The sequence below is a fragment of the Protopterus annectens genome, chromosome 3.part1 (assembly GCF_019279795.1).
Source record: "Protopterus annectens isolate FY-2018-M chromosome 3.part1, PAN1.0, whole genome shotgun sequence".
NCBI lineage: Eukaryota > Metazoa > Chordata > Ceratodontiformes > Protopteridae > Protopterus > Protopterus annectens.
Window position 1 is genome coordinate 484,057,469 of NC_056732.1, and position 23,132 is coordinate 484,080,600.

The 23,132-nt window shown below is 40.1% G+C and overlaps 1 protein-coding gene across 1 annotated transcript in view; it reads left to right on the top strand.

Moving 5' to 3' along the window:
• LOC122798180 (ectonucleotide pyrophosphatase/phosphodiesterase family member 3-like) overlaps positions 1-23,132 on the top strand; it is an 835,307-nt gene that overhangs the window by 534,188 nt on the left and 277,987 nt on the right. The window contains exon 17 of the mRNA XM_044066922.1: positions 6,041-6,128. Coding sequence (XP_043922857.1) covers positions 6,041-6,128 — 88 coding nt within the window. The remainder of the gene's footprint in view (positions 1-6,040; positions 6,129-23,132) is intronic.

Here is a 23,132-nt window from a genome sequence, read left to right on the forward strand (position 1 = left end):
CTATACATTTTTTGGCATTTAGTTTAAGGCTGTGACTCCGGCACCAGTTGTCCGCTTCTGTGAGGCCTTTTGTAGGATGTATGTGTCCGCTGGTGTATCGACTATGGCCTAGTTTGCAGTCATCTGCAAACTTTGTCAGCCACAACCCTCCCATGTTTGCTTTAACATCTGAGAAATAAATGCCGAACAAGAGGGGTCCCAGGACAGATCCCTGTGGGACACCACTTGTGACTGGCTTTGAGTCTGACATTGCTCCAGCAATTTTAACTTTATGGGTTCTGTCCTTTAGCCAGTTTGCAACCCATCTAGTGACATAAGGGTTTACGTTTAAGCTGTTGAGCTTATCTATGATGCCTGAGTGGGGTATTGTGTCGAAGGCCTTAGCCAAGTCCAGGTAGGCTGTATGGACTGCTTTGCCCTCATCAATGGCTCTAGTGACTGTTTCAAAAAAGTCAACCAGGTTCAAAAGGCAGGATCTGCCCTTTACAAAACCGAACTGGGTGGGGTCAAGTGTCTGTAGGTCCCCTATTTCTCTGTTTATGAGTTCCATAATGATTCTTTCCATAGCTTTGCAGACCAGGCTGGTTAAGCTTATGGGGCAGTAGTTCCCAGGGTCTGCAGAGGTACCCCATTTGTGGAGTGGGACCACTGTTGTTGTACGCCAGTGTTCAGGTACATATCCTGAAGTAAGGCTAAGGTGAAATAGCATTTTTATGTGTGGGTTTAGCTCCTCTTGGAGTTCACGTAACACGCAACCCGGGATACCGTCAGGTCCCATTGATGCTGTGTTTTTAGCTTTGTTTAGGGCGGTTCTCACTTGGACATCTGAGATGACAGGGAGATTACATTCAGCTGGGATAAGTATTTCTTCTTTTGGTGGTGAGGGAGGGGAGAAATTTGCACTGAACCTGTCAGCCAGAATGTTGGCAATATCTGTGGGTTCAGTGTATTTTTTGTTGTTGTGAACTAACTCTGAGCATATCTGAGGGTTTCCGCCCAGGTTTCTAACATAGCTGAAGAAGGCTTTGTGGTTATCTTTAGTGTCCTTAGCAATTTTTCTCTCAAAGTTGGCCTTGGATGTTTTTGGCCTTGGATGTTTTTATGAGAGAACATATGTGTGTATGCACTTATTTAAAATTATTTAACTGATTTCCACATTTGGAATTCATTTATACATCTATGTATGCATGTGTGTATGCACTTAATTAAGTTATTTAATTGGTTTACACAACCAGAGTTTATTTATGCATGCATGTATTTATGTGTATATGCACTTATTCAATTGTTTACTTAAGATAGGTAGACTAGACCCTATAGATCATTATCAACTACAACATGGTTAGAAAACAAAAGTAGTAATTTCAAAATAAATTATGTGGTAGAAGGACTACAATTTAACAATGTAGTCAGAATACAGAGGCAGTTCAGAACAAAATGGTGCACAGTTCTGTAGTTAATGGACAACAGACTTCCTCTTGTTGGAGAACTGGAATTCATACTTCAACTGTGGCTTATAAAACATTTATTTACACTCAGCAGCTATTAGAATACATCAGACACTGGGTTCAGCTATGCAAGATGACCTTTGGAAGATTATCTTCCCATAAATTAAACTTTTTCTGCTCTGTGTGATTTTGGTGCTTCTAGTTTACTACCTTCTTCATTGTTTTTCCTCACTGAAGTTGCCATTTCCGGCATGTGGAAGAGCTGTACTGTAAAGTTCCTCTACAGATGTGGCTGCAGTGTTCATTTGGTCACTGAGTGTGTATGTGTCCACTGGTGTATCGACTATGGCACCTAGTTTGCAGTCATCTGCAAACTTTGTCAGCCACAACCCTCCCATGTTTGCTTTAACATCTGAGAAATAAATGCCGAACAAGAGGGGTCCCAGGACAGATCCCTGTGGCTGAGCTCCTGGAGAAGGTTGTCTAAAACCACTTCCACTATGTTTCCTAGAAACCATAGTGCTAATATCTCAAATGCAATGGCAGTAACAGCTCTAGGGCAGAAGTGCCCATATTAAAAAAGAGTGAAGCCAAGACCTCCTAAACAACACTAGGCAAGTTTGTTTATTTGTCTTTTCAGCTTATCCCGGTAAGGGGTCGCCACAGCAGAACTCTGGTCCGCTAATGATTGGCAGTAGATTTTTATGGTGCCAAGTTGCCAGCCCGATGCCCAACCTTCAGTGAAGGCACGCCCATTCACGCATGTCTTTCGGGGGCCACTCGACTGCGGGGAGGACAAGCAGACTCCACACAGAAAGCACTCCCCACACACTAGCTGAGAATCGAACGGGAGAACCTCTTGCTGTGAGGCAACAACGCGACCGCTGTACCACCACAGCATCTAAACAACATGGGAAGTGTTTTCACAAAAAGTCAAACACCCCTACTCACTCTCGCACCCCAACAGTTACTTGTAAATAATGACTCTAAAATCACTCTGACTTTCAGAAAGGCCAGAATGCATTTAAACTGTATTTTATTCTGCCCCCTCTCTCTGTGTCTCTCAGTGTGTCCCAGTACACACATTACTGATAATTAAACCAACAAAACTCAGGCATGAGGCATTCAAGCAAATAAAAAAATGATCAAAAGATGTAGAGACAAATGTACTGGGGTACTTGCCTTCTCAGGACTTAAATAGAGGCCATCTATAATCACTTTGTCTTCCATTTTGACATGTTGGCATCCTTTGTAATAATACTGATTATGGGGAAAAAAAGGGCGTATCAACAAAATAGTCAAGTACACTGTTTTCCCATTTGCTTGGGAAAATAAAACAATGTAAAATTCCTGAATGTGGACTATATGGGTATTGGAAAATATGACATGTCATAGAACTGGACATTTTTTGGATATAACACTCATTCATCATTACAGGTATTTCTCATTTTATTTGCTAATAAATAAATAGCAGGGCTACTTATAAAACACCCATGAATGGTAAAAGTACAGCACCATTAAGCCCAGTGTTGTGTAACTGCTCCAGCCATAAGCAAATAAACAGAGAATAATCTAAAATCTCTGTGTTACAGTAATCAGTAATTAAAAGTCTGCTAGGAGATGAAGAATTCAATAACCAGTGATTAGTTTTATTTTAAAATATTACTTTCTGAAAAAAATGTATTGGGTCAGGTAAAAAATATGTGGACAATGTTGTTTAAACCTTCCAGACATCATCATATCTAAACGCTTGTGTTAACTTTGCTGTTTTTATAATAGGACCAATATAATCCATTTACATTTTAAAACATTTTTACTCTTTTTGAAAAACAGGAGGGGCCATTTCTCTTGGAGGTAGATGTTACTTGAAAGTACCCAGGAAATTACATTCCATTATATGTGCTAGAATGACCTAGGTGAAATTCTGACCTATCATTTGTGGGGACTGGTAGTAATGATTAGTATGTATGGAACCGTACCTATTTAGGAAGCAGTACGCTGTTTAGGGAATGATGACTGGCGCTAAAGGTGGTGACAAAGCTAATAGGCAGCAAAGTCTCCTTCTTGTCAAATCAGGTAAAAGGTGTTGTATGTCTCATTTGTTTGTGAGGTATAGCAATCATAAATGATGTATTGGACCAGGGCTTGGATACAGCCTTCATTGTCAAAGATATAATCATCCCATCAATGTATTTAAACCTTTGTTCATAGCTGATTAATAGTAAACTATTCTGTATTAACCTGAAAAAAAGAGATATGGAAAATACTTCCTTCCAAGGGAAAAGTGCCCAGTAATTTTGTAAACATTTCTATCAATCAACTATATCTAAACTTTAAGAATTTCAATAGTCACTGTCATACATACACAGAACAAATACAAACTTCAGAAAATAAAATTATATATATATATATATATATATATATATATATATATATATATATATATATAAGCTGAAAAATGTTATACTAAACCTGAATAGTGAGTAAATAACGAATGACAGAAGGCAATACAATGCTACCCTGAGGGGACAGGGAAGGAGTTCAGGTATTTATGTGAATATAGCATCAGAAAAAAATATATATCAGTATGTACAATACAATGCAGAAAACAGATGTAAATAACTATAATTTGGTACATATAATTTACTGATTAAAGAGTCAATTTTCTATAGTTTGTACAAAACTCTTTCTTGTAGCTGGATTCTGATTAAATATATCACATAAATAAAATAAAAAAATAATAAAGAATTAAAATTAAACTACAGTGTCAGTTGTATAGTGATGCATATTTTCTAAATAATGACTAAACTTAATAAAGTTGGGATGAACTACATTCTTGAATTATTTGTTGCCCTTTTACCCAGGCAGTGTATTTCTGTAAGGTTTTATTTTATCTTATTTGGATTAATTTACCAGGGAAGGGTACTGATCTCTGTGGACCTTTCTCAGACTCAGTCCAGGGTGCTGTCTGGTTAAGTGACTTGCTCACAGTAACACAGTTAGGCAGGCAATGGTGTAATAAGTACTAGGCTTAGAGCTAGTAATCGATACAGTAAAATGCCTCTTTAAGGTACAAACATTAGTCCAATTTTCTAATGGTGTAAAGACTCCATGAGAAGCCTATTAAATCACCAAAAAACATAAGGAATGGTTTAGTCAAATGCTTAGAGTAATTAAATAGCTCTGACATATAGTACAGAACATAAAAGTTGTTATACCTAACAGACAGAAAGTGCACTCTGTGAAATATAGTGAAGAGGAGCACCCATCTTTGCCTTTTTATAAGAGCCGAATGGTTCCAGTTCCATTCAGTCCTTCAAAGTTTCGTAGAATTAGTTTCTTTCATCTTTACTTCCTAAAGTAAAATGATGTTGGAGAGAGCATCTGTACTCCACAGTTTCCTTAGCATGCTGTACCTCTGGACCAGGGTTGTTACCTGTCTATTATTTCAAAAAAATAAGCTTTGCATTTTCCAAGCCTATTCATGATAATCTTAACCACTGCAGCAAAGAGGTGGTTGGTACACAAGTTTGTTCCAGCCTAATAGAGTGGATACCCATCTATCCTTACTAATTGTGTATGTTCCTAGTTTTGGCTTCCTTTGTAACAAACAAATTAGTTCCTTCATGACCTTTTTGTGTTAAAGTCACCAACTACACAGTTAGTTTGTGTAAATATTCACAATAATTACAATAATTTAATTTTCAGATAAACGGCAATTATGTTCTTCATTTGAAAAGAAATAAAAGTCTCCTCTGAGCACTTGAAAACAGTGGAACAGCAGTGCGCAATCCATCCTGCCTACTATAATTACTCCTAGCTATTTAACATGTTGTTTACTACTTCATGTCAACACAAATCTTTGAAAGAAAGCTTTTATTAAAAAAATACTATACAATATGGATTAATTCCCTACTTTATATACTATATAAAATAAATAACTGAGACTGAGCCATGCGAGACGTGTCTTTTGGTGAGAAGATGTTTTGCCATAATTAGCAAGCACAAAAGTAATAAAAAATATTCAATTATAATGAGAATGTGGAGTGAGGTGTATTAGGTACCCATCAATTATCTTTACAAGGGACATGAGATGAAACTAGTAGCACCCTGGACATGAACTGTTGCTATTGTTATTACAAGAGACTGCAGGTGGAAAGCGGAGAAAAACTACTCTAGACATGAGCATAATTACAGTTTTCTTGTGAGGAGGTGGAAAACATCTAACTTAAATACAGGTATGATATTGTACTGGCAAACAGGGGTAGAGGGTTTTTACATTTCTTATTGCCATAGGGCAGGTGGGGGACATGCATACTACTTGTATAGTGCTAGAATCATCTTATATATTCCAGACATCAGCAAAACAATTGTTCTTTATAATTAATGAATCCATAACAAGAATTAAAAGCTTGACACACTGTAGTTATTTGGGCTTGGTGCAGTAGCTAAACCTGCAGTGTAAAGATTACATGTGATCTAGGCTCTCAGCTTTGTAAGTTACAAAATGTATGTCTGTATTAGATATTGTCTATCTATAGTAATCTAAGTGATTCTTCTCTGTTATTCATTTTTATTTCCTGTGTTTCTTTCAGGCAATATTTGTAGGCTATGGACCAAAGTTAATTAGCCAGCAAGAAGTGGAGCCATTTGAAAATATTGAACTTTATAACCTCATGTGTGGTAAGATGTATGATATACATGCATTAATAAATTATGTTTGCATATACCTCATATTTAAATTAATTATATTGCACATTTCAGGGCAGGTAAGGCAAATCTATTTATAAAGTCCCTTTTAATTATGGGTGATGTATACAGAGATAGGCTTACATAACAAAAGGGTAATGGTAATATAAGGACTGCAATAAAACAAAGGTTGTTGATACATCATGTAGAATATATATCGAAACAACCATAAATCCCAGGGCTGCTAGGTAATATCTAATTCATTGAAACAGATGTTTTATGCACTGAGGCTTTTAAAGCAAGAGCTGTGTTCAGCAGATCTAGGGGAACTGACATATACTTACCTGTTAATGGGAATACGGAAAGCTGGAAAGCTAGATAATACCTTAAAGGTATGTTTTGCTTGTACTGAGTTGAACTTGTACATCAAGACTAGTAAATCAGAAAATAATCAAATCTAAATCATTTATACAGACCCATTTCTTAACAGGAAATTGTCTAGAAATAAAATGTGTATGCAAAAGAGAAAAAAATGACAGTACTAAGGTGCAGCATGTCATTTGGAAGGAGGCCTCAATTATTATTTGAAAAAAGTCGGGGTGTAAAGGGTAAAGTTCCTTATCACATAAGTTTACCTTTCAATTACTTTTAATGGCTGCTAATTCTTTTTTTGTGCATATGGCTGTTGCTCATTTAATTATCTTACTTACTATGGGTGACATTACTTCTCTCTAATAGCTATTTCCATAGTTAATACGCTGATGGCTTACCCCTAGGTGTGTAATAACATTAGTGTCCTACTTAGAAAAGTACCCCTAGGTGTGTAATAACATTAATGTCCTACTTAGAAACGTAAACATTCTTTTCAACTGCCATTGTTTATCTTCACCGTATCATCCTGATAAGCATTATTTATAAGATGAATATATATATAGTCCCAGTTAGAAGCCTGGGCTGTTACTACAAGAGTTCACGGGAAAGAATTAGTCAAATCCTTGGATCAGAGGTTTGTATTACAAATGTTCAGATTTTCAGTTTAACTTATGAAAATATGCATTGCTGTATACTTCTCCAACTTCCCATTATCAATTCCCTTAACTGCTATCTTAATATTTATAATAATAATAATATTTAATATTAATAATATTTATTAGGCCTGATCAAATTCTATTTATCAAATCCCACATGTGTTATTCCTTTCTTTATATTTTCATGCTAATATGAAATTGTACTTATTTAATTTGAAACCCTAGATATTCTTAACTGATTGTCTACTTGCATTTCTTTATATAATGCAGTCTTCAGAATTAAAGTACTGCACTTAGAAATATGTTTCCCATTTTCAGTATCTATACTTTTATAACTATATTCATTGTACAATGCAATTCTTCCTGGATCATGGCACAAGGAGGCAGTGCATGAGTCCACCTGCCCTATTAATAAACAAACAAATACACAAAATACAAAAGTAAAACATAGTAATCGAAAGGCCTACCTTGAATTCAAACCTCTGCTGGACTGTCAACTGAGGCATGAGGTACCAGTATTATATATCCTATCAGTAAACACTAGTCAGAGTTGCTTGCAGCCGGTTAGGGTCTCTTCCAGGAAGAACAAGACTGAAGCCATTAGAGTACATCAGTCATAAAGATGTGGTTTGTACAGAAACCACATTAATCTTAGTTTTACTCAATGCATGAAAAATACTAAACTAGCAGCAAAGGAATCCTAACCTCCTGGGGTCAACATATTGCTAAAAACAATCCCAGATAAGTAACCCATTCAGATGATAACAACCACTTATCTGCCAGTGTATGACTGCGGAAAAATAAGAATGCCTAAGATCACACAAAACAAGGAAAAAGGAACACCATTAAGATTTTAATTTTGCATGAATTACTTCTCAGCTTTGCAGATATCCTCCATTCGTTAACCTTGACATAGCAGTTGTCCAACAATGAGATAATGTATTAATGACAGGGGTGAATGACAGGTACAAGGAAATATCAACAGCTTAAGATTGATAACTCAGCTAATATCTTTAAAGCTGATCCTATGAGTAACAAAAGGATAGTAAACAACACAGGCAGCAAAAATCCCCACAGCACTCACGTTACTACATGACAAAGGACTATCTGCTTTTTCACCATAGTGGGGATAAGTGAAAAGATCCCAGACACATCACTCAAGTTGACACTCTAAACAGAACTTAAGGAATAGTCCTATTAACCTCAGAGAAAAACTGTAGACAATCTTGTTTCTTAGTTTGCAGCTTTGAATGTTGTGGTGAGATCCAGAGGATGATGAGAATACTATATTGTTGTGCCTCATAGCTGAAGGAGGACATGCATCATCTTTGTAAGAGCACCAGTGCTGTAAGGCTGCTGGAAACCCAGCTGAAGCTAACTGCAGATCATGAGGTTTGTTATATTATCAGTTAGGAGCAGACCACCCTCTCAACCAGCTTCCCTAGCACCAGAGTGTTAGAGTTAATACAGCAGATAATCCAAATCCACAGGAGGCTTCTTTAAAAGTGGCACCATGTGGAAATACAGAAAACTGTGGCAAAAAGATTCTGCTAATCAAACTCACAGATTTAAGACGTAAGCAAGTAGTGACATACCCAGATTATAGGCTATTTGCCATTATAACCAGATTATTCAATCCATCACTGACCTAAGGAAGACCAACATCTGATTAAATAATACATGGCCAGATTCAGAAACACAGGAAAAAGGCAACATAGAATTCAGAGACAGAACTGCTCACTTCTGCATCTTTAGATGTGGTACACGGCTGTGAAACAAAAAGAAATCTAGTGTTCAGTATTTATGCAGATGTGAAATATGCAAAATATACATGTTAGACACTGCAACATGGAGTGCCACTATTAAAGATAATACAGAAAGTATGATACCAACTGTTCATAGCTTCACAGGTTCATAGGTTGATACTAGGCTATCTGCCCTAGGGCATTTATAAGCCTAGCCAGAGTGTGTTTGGCTTTCGCCGCCCTTTTAGATTAGTTGACTGCGTCTCTGTATAGTAGGTCACAGATGGTAGCCCTTTTAAGGTTAGTTTACTGTACCTCTGTCAAGCAGGGACACAGAAGAGATCCCAGGGGTAAACTGGATTGCATGGATCAAGCAATCCCAAATAAAATCAAGACCCTTTCCACCAAAGGCAAGCGCCCGATCTGGTGGACCCCAGCCATAAACAAACTTTACAACAAGAGGAGAAAGCTACTACAAGATAGAGCAAAATCCCTAAAAGGGAAGACATCTCTGATCAATACTAGTAAAAAACTACGATCACTCATAAAATCATCCAAGGCCATCTTTGAGAGAAAAATCGTCAAGGACTCAAAAGACAATCATAAGGCCTTCTTTAGCTATGTTAGAAATCTGGGTGGAAACTCCCAGATATGCTCAGAATTAGTCCAAAATGATACAAAAATCACTGAACCCACAGACATTGCAAACATACTGGCAGACAGGTTCAGTGAAAATTTCTTCCCCCCTCCCCAAAAGGAGAAATATCTATCCCAGCAGAGTGTAGCCTCCCAATCATCTCAAATGCCCAGGTGAGAACTGCTCTCTCTAAAGCTAAAAACACAGCATCAATGGGACCGGATGGTGTCCCCGGCTGTGTGCTACACGAACTCAATGAGGAACTAAACCCACACATAAGGCTGCTGTTTAATCTTAACCTTACCACAGGATACATACCCAAAGAGTGGCGTACGGCAACTGTGGTCCCACTCCACAAAGGCGGTGCTCCTACGGACCCTGGTAATTACCGCCCCATAAGCTTAACAAGCCTGGTCTGCAAAGCTATGGAGAGGATCATAATGGAACTCATAAATAAAGACATAGGGGACCTACAGATATTGGATCCTACCCAATTGGCTTTGTCAAGGGCAGATCATGCCTCTTGAACTTGGTCGACTTTTTGAAACAGTCACCAAGGCCATTGATGAGGGTAAGGCAGTTCACACAGCCTACCTTGACCTTGCAAAAGCTTTTGACACAATACCCACTCAGATCATAGAAAAGCTCACCAGCTTAAATGTAAACCCATATGTCACAAGATGGGTTGCAAACTGGCTCAAGGACAGAACCCACAGGGTTAGAGTTGCTGGTGCCATGTCAGACTCAAGCCGGTCACAAGCGGTGTCCCACAGGGCTCAGTCCTGGGCCCCTCTTGTTCGGCATCTACTTTTCAGAAGTGCAGGCAAACATAGGAGGATTGTGGCTGACAAAGTTTGCAGATGACTGCAAACTGGGCGCCATAGTTGAAAATCCATCAGACACAGATATCCTTCAGAGAGGTCTCATAGAAATGGATAACTGGTGCCAGAGCCATGGCCTTAAGCTAAACGCCAAAAAATGTATAGTCATACCCTTTGGTAAAAACAAGGTAACCCCAAGTTACCACATAGGTGGCAATCCATTAAGCACAGAAGAGGTTATCAGGGACCTGGGGACCCAAGTTGACAGTAACCTTTCTTTTGACACTCACATTGCCAAAGTGGTTAGGAGGACCTTCTACATTGCCCACCTGATTATGAAGGGATTCACATCCAGATCAAGGGAGGTCATTGTTCCTCTGTACTCTTCACTTATCAGACCAATGATCGAGTACAATGCCCCACTTTTAAAGATAATACAGAAAGTATGATACCAACTGTTCATAGCTTCACAGGTTCATAGGTTGATACTAGGCTATCTGCCCTAGGGCATTTATAAGCCTAGCCAGAGTGTGTTTGGCTTTCGCCACCCTTTTATATTAGTTGACTGCACCTCTGTATAGTAGGTCACAGATGGTAGCCCTTTTAAGGTTAGTTTACTGTACCTCTGTCAAGCAGGGACACAGAAGAGATCCCAGGGGTAAACTGGATTATATGGATCAAGCAATCCCAAATAAAATCAAGACCCTTTCCACCAAAGGCAAGCGCCCGATCTGGTGGACCCCAGCCATAAACAAACTTTACAACAAGAGGAGAAAGCTACTACAAGATAGAGCAAAATCCCTAAAAGGGAAGACATCTCTGATCAATACTAGTAAAAAACTACGATCACTCATAAAATCATCCAAGGCCATCTTTGAGAGAAAAATCGCCAAGGACTCAAAAGACAATCATAAGGCCTTCTTTAGCTATGTTAGAAATTTGGGTGGAAACTCCCAGATATGCTCAGAATTAGTCCAAAATGATACAAAAATCACTGAACCCACAGACATTGCAAACATACTGGCAGACAGGTTCAGTGAAAATTTCTTCCCTCCCTCCCCCCCAAAAGGATAAATATCTATCCCAGCAGAGTGTAGCCTCCCAATCATCTCAAATGTCCAGGTAAGAGCTGCTCTCTCTAAAGCTAAAAACGCAGCATCAATGGGACCGGATGGTGTCCCCGGCTGTGTGCTACACGAACTCAATGAGGAACTAAACCCACACATAAGGCTGCTGTTTAATCTTAGCCTTACCACAGGATACATACCCAAAGAGTGGCGTACGGCAACTGTGGTCCCACTCCACAAAGGCGGTGCTCCTACGGACCCTGGTAATTACCGCCCCATAAGCTTAACAAGCCTGGTCTGCAAAGCTATGGAGAGGATCATAATGGAACTCATAAATAAAGACATAGGGGACCTACAGATATTGGATCCTACCCAATTCGGCTTTGTCAAGGGCAGATCATGCCTCTTGAACTTGGTCGACTTTTTTTGAAACAGTCACCAAGGCCATTGATGAGGGTAAGGCAGTTCACACAGCCTACCTTGACCTTGCAAAAGCTTTTGACACAATACCCCACTCGCGTATCATAGAAAAGCTCACCAGCTTAAATGTAAACCCATATGTCACAAGATGGGTTGCAAACTGGCTCAAGGACAGAACGCACAGGGTTAGAGTTGCTGGTGCCATGTCAGACTCCAAGCCGGTCACAAGCGGTGTCCCACAGGGCTCAGTCTTGGGCACCCTCTTGTTCGGCATCTACTTTTCAGAAGTGCAGGCAAACATAGGAGGATTGTGGCTGACAAAGTTTGCAGATGACTGCAAACTGGGCCCCATAGTTGAAAATCCATCAGACACAGATATCCTTCAGAGAGGTCTCATAGAAGCGGATAACTCGTGCCAGAGCCATGGCCTTAAGCTAAACGCCAAAAATGTATAGTCATACCCTTTGGTAAAAACAAGGTAACCCCAAGTTACCACATAGGTGGCAATCCATTAAGCACAGAAGAGGTTATCAGGGACCTGGGGACCCAAGTTGACAGTAACCTTTCTTTTGACACTCACATTGCCAAAGTGGTTAGGAGGACCTTCTACATTGCCCACCTGATTATGAAGGGATTCACATCCAGATCAAGGGAGGTAATTGTTCCCCTGTACTCTTCACTTATCAGACCAATGATTGAGTACAATGCCCCATTCGGAATGTATCTTACCCGACACCTGCAGCAGTTGGAAAGACCCCAAAAGTTCCTCACCAAAAGGATAAAGGCTCAAAATATGCCATATGCTGCTCGACTGAAGAAATTCCAGCTCTATTCAGTCGCATACCGTCTGCTCAGAGGTGACCTTTGCCTGACATACAAGGCCATGTCCAACCCGGAATTAATGGACATGCTCCACCTCAAAAATCCAAATCCACCAGAGCCACAAGAGCAAGAGACTTAAACCTCAACACGGATATAAATAGGATGTGCTGGAGGACAGATTCATCACCCAGAGACTCCCTATGCTGTGGAACAGAATCCCGGTCCATGTGAGACAGAGCACCTCGCTGGCTCTGTTCAAGAGGAATCTTGACCAGTGGATGGGAGATCGTAGGTTTACCCCGGGGATCATCTCTGTATCACTGCTGGAAAGAGGCATGGCAAACTAATGGGTATAGTATTCTTCAACCTAAGGGGTGGTGAAAGCCACACAACTCTGGCTAGGCTTATAAATGCCCTAGGGCAGATAGCCTAGTATGAACCTATGAACCTATGAACTTACGATCTCCCATCCACTCATCAAAATTTCTCTTGAAGAGGGTCAGTGAGGGGCTCTGCCTAACATGGATTGGGATTTTGTTCCAGAGTGAGGGGAGCCTCTGGGATAAGAATCTGTCCCTCCAGCATGTCCTATTTATTACTGTGCTGAGGTTCAAGTCCCTGGAGCATGTAGCTCTAAGGGATTTGGATTTCCTGAGGTGAAGCATATCCATTAATTCTGGGTTGGACATGGCTTTATACGTCAGACACAGATCGCCTCTGAGTAGGCGGTACACAACTGAGTAGAGCTGGAGTTTCTTTAGTCGAACTGCATAGGGCATCTGTTTGAGTCCCTTGATCCTCTTGGTGAGGTACTTTTGGGGTCTTTCCAGTTGCTGCAGGTGTCGGGTAAGGTACATCCCAAATGGGGCATTGTATTAAATTATGGGCCTGATAAGCAATGAGTAGAGGGGCACAATGACCTCTCTTGATCTAGATGTGAACCCTTTCATGATAAGGTGGGCTATATAGAAGGTCTTTCTCACCACTTTTGCAATGTGATTGTCAAAGGAGAGATTGCTATCTACTTGGGTCCCCAATTCCCTAATTACTTCTTCCGTACTTAATGGATTACCACCTATGTGGTAATTTGTGGGCACTTTGTTTTTCCCAAATGGGATGACTATGCACTTTTTGGCATTTAGCTTTAGGCCATGGCTTTGGCACCAGTTATTTGTCTCTGTGAGACCCTTTTGGAGGATGCTTGTGTCAGCCGGATAGTCGATTATGGCACCCAGTTTGCAGTCATCTGCGAACTTGGTCAGCTATAGTCCACCCGTGTTAGTCTGTACCTCAGAGAAATATATACCGAACAAGAGAGATCCCAGGACTGAGCCTTGTGGGATGCACTTGAAACTGGTTTAGAGTCTGACATGGCACTTGCTATTCTGACCATGTGGGTTCTATCCATGAACCAGTTTGCAACCCATCTTATGACATAGGGGTTGATATTTAAGCTGGTGAGCTTATTTATGATGCCCGAGTGGGGTATTGCGTCGAAGGATTTTGCGAGGTCCAGGTAGGCCATGTGGACTACCTTCCCTTCATCTATGGCTTTGGTCACTGTTTCAAAGAAGTTGCCCAGGTTCAAGAGGCAAGATCTGCCCTTAACAAAGCCAAATTGGGTAGTATCCAGTGTCTGGAGGTTCCCAATGTCTTTGTTTATGATTTCCATGATGATACGCTCCATAGCTTTGCAGACCAGGCTAGTAAGGCTTATAGGGCAATAGTTTCCAGGGTCTGTTGTAGCACCACCTTTGTGGAGTGGGACCACTGTTGCTGTACACCATTCCTTGGGTACATATCCTGTAGTAAGGCTGAGACTGAACAGTGATTTTAAGTGATTGTTCAGTTCTTCTTGGAGTTCATGTAAGACGCAGCCCGGGACACCGTCCGGTCCTATTGATGCTGTATTTTTTGCTTTGGAGAGGGCAGCTCTCACCTGTGCATCTGTGATCTCAGGAAGGCTACAATCTGTTGGGATAGACATTTGCTCTTTTGGGGGGAATGGGGAAGAAGTTTGCACTGAACCTTTCTGCCAGGATGTTGGCAATGTCTGTGGGTTCAGTGTATTTTTTGTCATTTTGCACTAACTCAGAGCATATCTGGGAGTTGCCTCCCAGGTTCCTGACATAACTAAAGAAGGCCTTGTGATTATCTTTAGTGTCTTGTGCAATTTTTCTTTTGAAGCTGGCCTTAGATGATTTTATGAGGGATCGTAGTTTCTTGCTAGTACTGATCAGAGACGCCTTCCCTTTTTGGGATTTTGCTCTATCATGTAGTAGCTTTCTGTATATCTTCTTTATGGCCGGGGTCCACCAGACAGGTCTCCTGCCTTTGAAGGAGTGAGTCTTGGTTTTATTTGGGATAGCATGCTCCATGCATTCCTGTAGGTGTCCATAGAATGCTTTTGTAAAGGATTCTGCATTTTGGACCGTATTTTCCACTGGCCCAGGGGGATTTGAACGATTCCACCTCGGTTTTGAGAAGTGTGAAGTTTGCTTTTGAGAAGTTCTTCACTGTGGTTTCCTTGGCTGGGGGTGGGGACGGAATATGGATGTCCAGTGAGATTAGTTTATGGTCTAATCTGATCTTGTTAGAGAGGTATTTTAGAAGGAGAAGCAGGATTAAACCTGCTGTGCTGCTGCTGAAGCATTACACACATACTGACACTCACATGCACACACACACACACACACACACACACACACACACACACACACACACACACACACACACACACACACACACACACACACACACACACACACACACACACACACACACACACACACACATGCATACATATCTAAAAAGTGCATCAAGTAGTATAATTTGCATAATATCTGATACTAAAGAGATACTGAAAAAGTTTCATGATTAGTGACAAAGCCATGAATCATGTCATCAAGTCTTCTTACCAGCACTACTTGATGTTTTCCACAGATGCTAATGATCTTTTTTTTCTTCCTGTGTTTTTAATAACTTTTATACGTATTTTCAGATTTATTTGTAATTTGTGCTTACTGGCTCTTAACATAAGGACATACCAAATGAGTTGTATTTTTGTGACTATGAATTATGAGGTCACATTTCATCTGATTGCAGACATCCATAATGAAGAACACACTCTATTTGTAAATGGTGATACTGCACAATTCTGAGGATAGGGTATGCATTTTCCCAGAGGATGTGTGATGTTGGGACTGGTATATATGAAAATGTGTGGTGTGCATGACATTGTCCCAAATATTGCAGGACGAAGGAGGCTAGTTTCTCTGCAAAGAGATTCTTTTATTTTAGGTATTAACAGGAGATAGCTTCCTCATTACTGAGTTTATGTTCACAGATATATGAACTGCAGCCTATCATTTTGCAAAGTCCAAAACAAAACACCAGAGTAATGACATTGCTATGACCTGACTTTACATTGTAGGGATACAGAGTTTCACATGGTTAAGTAGTTTCCATGTATTTATTTCTTACTTATTTTATGTACCTCTATATGTATTCACTGGCTGTTTTTGTATTTTTGGTATTTTTCTTTCGTATGAATCCTCATAATTGATGAATTCATGTATTGGGTGGAGGTTAAAGGTATTTAATTACAACATCAGTCATTTTTGTTAGATTTTTGTATGTGTATGCCATCCTATTACTTTGCCTTATTGCATACTATCTATTGTGACTTGTGTGGCATTTATTGGTTGGGTGCACAAAATCCTGCACTGTGTGCACTTTCATTATACATATCAATTAACACAGTACCTTTTCTGAGAATGCAGTTATACATAAAGAGCCAGATGTGCTGTGCATCCCCTGAAAGAGATAAGCCACCTTCACTATAATGTGTCTTGGTAATATATTCCTGTCCGGTAGGTTAACAGGACTGTCCTATGTGCAGACCCCAGTTTCAGAGGAAGGCCATGATGACGATCCTTATGCTTGCAACTATAAATTGTTATTCCTACCTGGTGTAATAAATATGGAAATTTCTAATAAAAATAATTCTAGGACTTGGTACAAAAGATCATAGTACTCCTTTCCTTAGATGTACATATTCTATTTTATTTTATCTCCTTCAAATTTGTTTACCAGGGAAGAACACTGATCAAACAATGATCATTTTCAGGCTTAGACAGTGTTATAATGTAACAAAACAATGTACAGAATACAAATAACAATGGTTTACATTTATGAGTAAGCATAGACAATCTGACAAAATAAATACATAGAAGATGTAACAAACCAAATGTATGCACAGTTACATAACTGGAACAGAAAAGGTAGGACAGAGCTAAAGCAGGAGAAGTAGAAGAGCAGGACGTCTGGGTAGTAGTTGTCAGGAAAACCTAATAGAGACCAGTAAGATGAAATGGGGATTAGATTATGCGTAGTGGGTTTAGATCAATAATAGTGTAGAACCATATTTCCCTGAAGCCATAGAAGGCGATAATGACACATAGAAAGTGCATTTCAGTGTACATAGGAAATGAGAGTGAACATTACAAAGCTCAGTTTGGCTCCTTGAATTACTCATTGTGGAGTTTAAGATGGCTTCTTTGTACTCTTTCATTCGGGTGCTACCTCCCATGCAAATGATTGTAGTGAGAGTTGTTGTATGATTGCCCGCTTAAATAAATGACTCCACCACACGATAACTTTTAGTGTTTACTTTATGGGTATGCATGCTTCCATATGGGCACCATCTTAGACAATACCCATGTGTGAGAGTCATTTAAAATGTCAAGACATTCAGAATGTCGAATGTCCCTTGTTTGTGGCTAGAATGCTGACTCTGCATATTATCGAATGCATATATTTTGCAGGTAAATGTAGCTTTGTTAGTAGTGGGATGGGAGTTTTACAGTGTGAGTGCAAATGCGTGTGGGTTAGGTTTAGAGTTGGATGTGTGTGACTTTTAGTGTTATTGAATGAGTTCATTTAGGTGATAGCAGAGGGGTGTGTGTGTGTGTGTGTGTGTGTGTGTGTGTGTGTGTGTGTGTGTGTGTGTGTGTGTGTGTCTGTGTTTGTGTATGTGTGTTGTGTCTGAGATGTTGTGTATAGTAGTAGGGCATTTTCAAAGGTCATTTATAGTGTTGGGGTAAGGGGCGGGGGCAAGTTTAAACTTAAGGTTGAGTTTAGAAGGTATTAGTAAGGGAGAGCAGGGGGCCTGCTTAAGAAAATTTTGGTCATGATGGATGTTGATTTTAACACATTTTAGTGATTGCACAAATTTAGATGGATTGGAAGGGGCCTTTCTGCAGTCAAGTGAGAGGATTGTGTTGATTGGAACCTGTTTGGTGAACAGTGATTGGTCTAGGCCTTGGAATAAGCATCCTCATGGGGTCTTTTGAACCTTTTTTAAGTTATTTTCAAGTTTTAAGCTTCTGGTATTTAAGCCCTGCATTTGAACAGGTTTCTGCTTGTTTGTACCGAGGTAGACTGAGGTGAGCTATGTGCCACAACTCTGAGCTGAGATACTATATGACTAGAGGCTTCTGAACTTCCAAAAATCCATAAGTTTCCTGTTTTTTTTCTCTCTCGCTTATTTATACTATTTACTGGACTTTTTTATTGTCTACTACCTACTTTAATACAGTATTTATATACTGTGTACTAATCTACAATGTTGTACTGCAATTGCCTGCCTTGTTGTGCCTGTTAAATTAAATTTTTATTGCTGTTTTCACTGTTTACCAAACTCTTTTTGCTCTTTTCCCTGTTTGCTAAGTATTTGCTGGTGTTTCTCACTGTTGTAAAGCAATCTGTTTTGCTTGTTATGTTTTTCCCACCAAACAGTGTTATATTAACTGATTTGTTAGCTGTTTAAACATTCTTTAGAGTCTTCTTGCTGATTTTCTGCTGTTTTAAACATTTTTCTAGTGTCTCACTGTTATTTTTCAGCTGTGTTAAACATTTACTTGTGGTAGGGAAACTAGTAGCTGTATCATAGTCCAGATACAGGTTTGTTGCATCTGGGACTGTTTGTAGTGGCAGTTTGTTCTGAGCACATTTTCCAAGCCATCTTGGATTGAAAGGGGCCTTTCAGTACTCTAGTGAGAGGATTGTGTCGATTGGAACCTGGCTAGTGAAGAGTTGTTGGTCTAAGGCTTGAAATAAGCATCCCCATTGGTTCTTTTGAAACTTTTTAAAATATTTTCTAGAGGCTTCTGAGCTTCCAAAATAAACATAAGTTGCCTGTTTTTTTTTTTTTTTTTTGCTTATTTATACTATTTACTGCAGTTTTTATTGCCTGTTGCTTACTTTAATACTGTATTTATATACTGTGTACTAATCTACACTGTTGTACTGCAATGGTCTGCCTTACACTGCCTGTTATGTTGAATTGTATTGTTGTTTTCACTGTTTACTAAGCTCTTTTAGCTATTTTCAGTGTTTGTTAAGTATTTGCTGGTATTTTTCATTGTTGCAAAGCAATCTGTTCTGCTTGTTCTGGTTTTCTTGCCAAGCAGTGTTATAATAATTGATTTGTTAGCTGTTTAAAACATTCTTTAGTCTCCTTGCTGATTTTCTGCTGTTTTTAACATTTTTTAGTGTCTCACTACTATTTTTCTGCTGTGTTAAACATGTCTAGTGGTTCCCGCTGAAACTAGAGTAGTTAGTAGCTGTAGCATAGTCCAGATACAGGTTTGTTGCATCTGGGTCTGTTTGTAGTGGCTGTTTGTTCTGAGCACATTTTCCAGGCCATGTTGGATTGGAAGTTGCCTTTCTGTATTCTGATGAGAGGATTGTGTTGACTGGAACCTGTCTGGTGAAGGGTGGTTGGTCTAGGGCTTGGAATAAGCATCCTCATTGATCTTTTTGAACCTTTTTAAAGTTGTTTCAAGTTTTTTGCTTCTGGTACTTAAGTCCTGCATTTGAGCAGTATTCTGCTTCTTTGCACATCGTGCACTGCTGGGCAATTGTGCTCCATAGCAAGACAGATTAATTCAGCAGTTTTTCCCTTAGCTACAGCTGTAGCACATTAGTGTAGCCCTCATTCTTAGTGCTTTCCCAGTTAAAAAAATGCTGCTAGTGAGCTGCAACCTATTACACTACCAATAAAAAAAAAAAAAAAAAAAAAAAACAGGCAGAAATATCCATCCACTGAGTATCTCCTTGATCGATCCTGAAAATCCGCCCCCCCCCCAGTAACAACAGTCTTCAACTTATCATTATGGATAGTTGGACCACCCTTGTTTCTCCTGCCAACCTTGTTGACTTTGGTCTCTTGAGGCAGTGTAGCAATTGCCTCATGCAAACTGACAACTCTATACTAATAACTCACTCTAGTACAGAGTTTGAGAGCTGTAGCTACACCAAGAATTCTGAATCCATGCTATCTCATACTCAAAACAGTAACATGGAAGAGGTTGTGAACCCACCCACCACTACACATGCACATAGTACCACTACTCATGCACATAGTATGCATCCAACACAACAATCAACATATGTAGATCTTCTCTCAATAAACCTACAGAGACACCAGAGACCTCCAAAACACAGGACTGCTACAACTGACACAGTTCCCATAGCAGCCATGACACATAGCAACACCAGTGTCTCACCTACCAAGTTTGTAAGGTGTAACATTCAAAAACCAAATTTTCTAGTCATTGGAGACTCAATAGTGAGACACATGGATGTCCCACTCACCAGGTTAGACAAGGAGAAAGTCACAGTCAGCTGCCTGTCCAGTGCCAGCCTTCATCAGATCACGCATGCACTCAGGTCTCTCAGCAACAAGTACCATTATGATTCTGTTGTAGTTCATGTTGGAGTGAATGACCTGAGCTATACCTCACTGGACTATATGAAGAGAGACATGACTGAGCTCTCTGAGTATGTGTCTCAGGCAGGTAAGTCCCTAGCCTTGACCAGCATACTACCCTCACCTAGAATGATGCCACAGTATAAACACAAAATGATTGATTTCAATAATTGGCTTAGTTTTTGGTGTCATTCAAAGGGGATCCAGTTCCTGTCAGCCTGGGAAGCCATGGTCGACAAACCTCACTGCTTTGCCAGAGACGGTTTGCACCTGGCACCTCTAGGCTTTAAGCTGCTGACAAAGGGTCTAGCCTCCCTATAGTGCCATTTATTGGGGAAAAGTCTCAAAAACAAACTTACTGACATGAAATTTGTCAATCATAACAAAATAAGGGTCATGCTGCTAAATGCTAGGAGCTTAAACCAAAAACTGCACACCCTGGAAGCACTTCTATCACAGGAAGATGTAGATGCCTGTGCAGTCACAAAAACCTGGTTCAAGGCCTCAGAGAGTACCCCAGTTTGGAAAGGCTACAATGCCTTCTACACCTTCAGACCACAAAATGAATGTGTGAGAACCAAAGGAGGCGGTGTTTTTATCTATATTAGAGATAAATTCACCTCCTGTCTATTTAGACTGGACAACTCCATGGAATTACTCTAAGTTCAGGTTACAGTGGGTGAGATCCCCATTCAAGTCATAACCAGTTATAGATCTCTCTCCATGGGTCATGATGCACATGAAACTTACTTGACCAAACTGGAGTCAATCCAAATATTACCCAACACCCTGGTTACAGGGAATTTCAATTATCCCACCATCAAGTGGGAAACCTACTGTAGCCTGAACCCACTAGTCCAAATGTTCCTTAACTTTGTTAACTCAAATGCCCTGCAACAAATTGTTCATACCCTGACAAGAGTAACAAACATGCTAGATCTGGTCGTCACAAACATGCCCAATGGGTGTACTACTGCAGCTGTCAGACCCTCATTAGTTAAATCTGACCAGAAATCAGTCACCTTTGAGGTGATACTAACACCAGAGCTCACAAAGGGTGAAATCAGACTAAAAAACATCACCAAGGCAAACTATATCCGCCTAGGTGAAGGTATAAATTCATTCTGAGCCCCAGCTGGAAGTGGCAACTATACCAAAGCTTTCACTAAAGCTCTGTACAATCACTTGCATAAGTGTATAGGCTCAGCTGTACCAGAAAGAATCAAAGCCAGAAGCCCAAGTAAAAACAAGCTCCCATGGGGGACACCCAGCATCCATAAACTTAAAATAAACTCAAAAAGTTGCTGTCCATGTGAACAAAGGCAAGACCCCAACAATGGAAAAACACCCCACTCAGCCTCAACAGGCAAATAAGACAACTTGTCATATCCTCTAAGGGCCTCTTTGAGAAAAGCTTAGCTAGCACAGCCAGGGATAACCATAAGGCCTTTTACAGATACGTACATGGCCTAAAAGGTAAGACCCAAGCATGTGCAGAACTAGTGACCAAAGGTATCACACACATTGACCCCACAGAGGTAGCAAACCTGCTAGCGGATAGGTTTGGCAAAAATTTCACCCTCCCCATTCCCTCTAAATCTATCACAAACCTTGCCCCAACCCCTGCACCCTACATATCTGAAGAACAGGTCATCATAGCCTTGTCCAAGGCAAGAAACACAGTTTATATGGGACCAGATGGCACCCCAGGCTGTTTTCTAAACAGGCTAAAGCATGAACTAGCATCACCATTAAGAAACCTTTTCAATCATAGTCTAACCACAGGCTTAGTTCCTGCAGAATGGAGAACAGCAACAGTTATTCCCCTCCACAAAGGTGTCCTAGCAACAGACCCGAAGAATTACAGACCCATAAGCCTGACTAGCCTCATGTCTAAGGCCATGGAGTGTATCATTATGGACCTCATAAATAAAGGCATAGGCAACCTCCAAACCCTGGAACCTACCCAATTCAGCTTCATCAAAGGCAGATCCTGACTGTTAAATCTTGTGGATCTTTTGAAAATGTGACCATGGCCATTGATGAGGGCAAATTTGTGCACACACTATACCTCAACTTGGCAAAGGCTTTCAACACAATTCCACACTCAGGAATTACCGATAAACTGGACACACACTATCAAAGTGGTTAACTCCACATCAGGACGTGTTACCAGCAGGTGCCACAGGGGTCAGTGTTGGGTTCCCTACTGTTTGGTATATACTTCTCAGACGTTTAGGTCAAAACTAAGGGGTTGTGGCTGACCAAGTCAGCAGGCAACTGTAAACTGTGTGCAATTATTGTATCCCCAAATTATGTCAGTATATGCAGACCAACAACTGGTGTCTTAGTCAGGGTCTCAAACTAAATCCAAAAAAATACATCATCATTCCCTTCAGCACAAACAATGTCCCTTCACACTATCAAATCAGCAACAATACCCTAAGTACCCATGAAGTGTTAAGGGACTTGAGTTCACATGCTGACTGTGACCTTAACTTCGACCATCATGTGTCTACTGTAGAAAGGAAGGATTTCTACATAGCATACTTGATTAGTAAAGGCATCACCTTAAGAGCAAAAGAGGTTATAACCCCTCTATACTCGGCACTAATCTGGCCCATAATTGAGTATAACGTCCTGTTCGGCATGTACCATACAAAGCACCTGCAGCAATTGGAGAG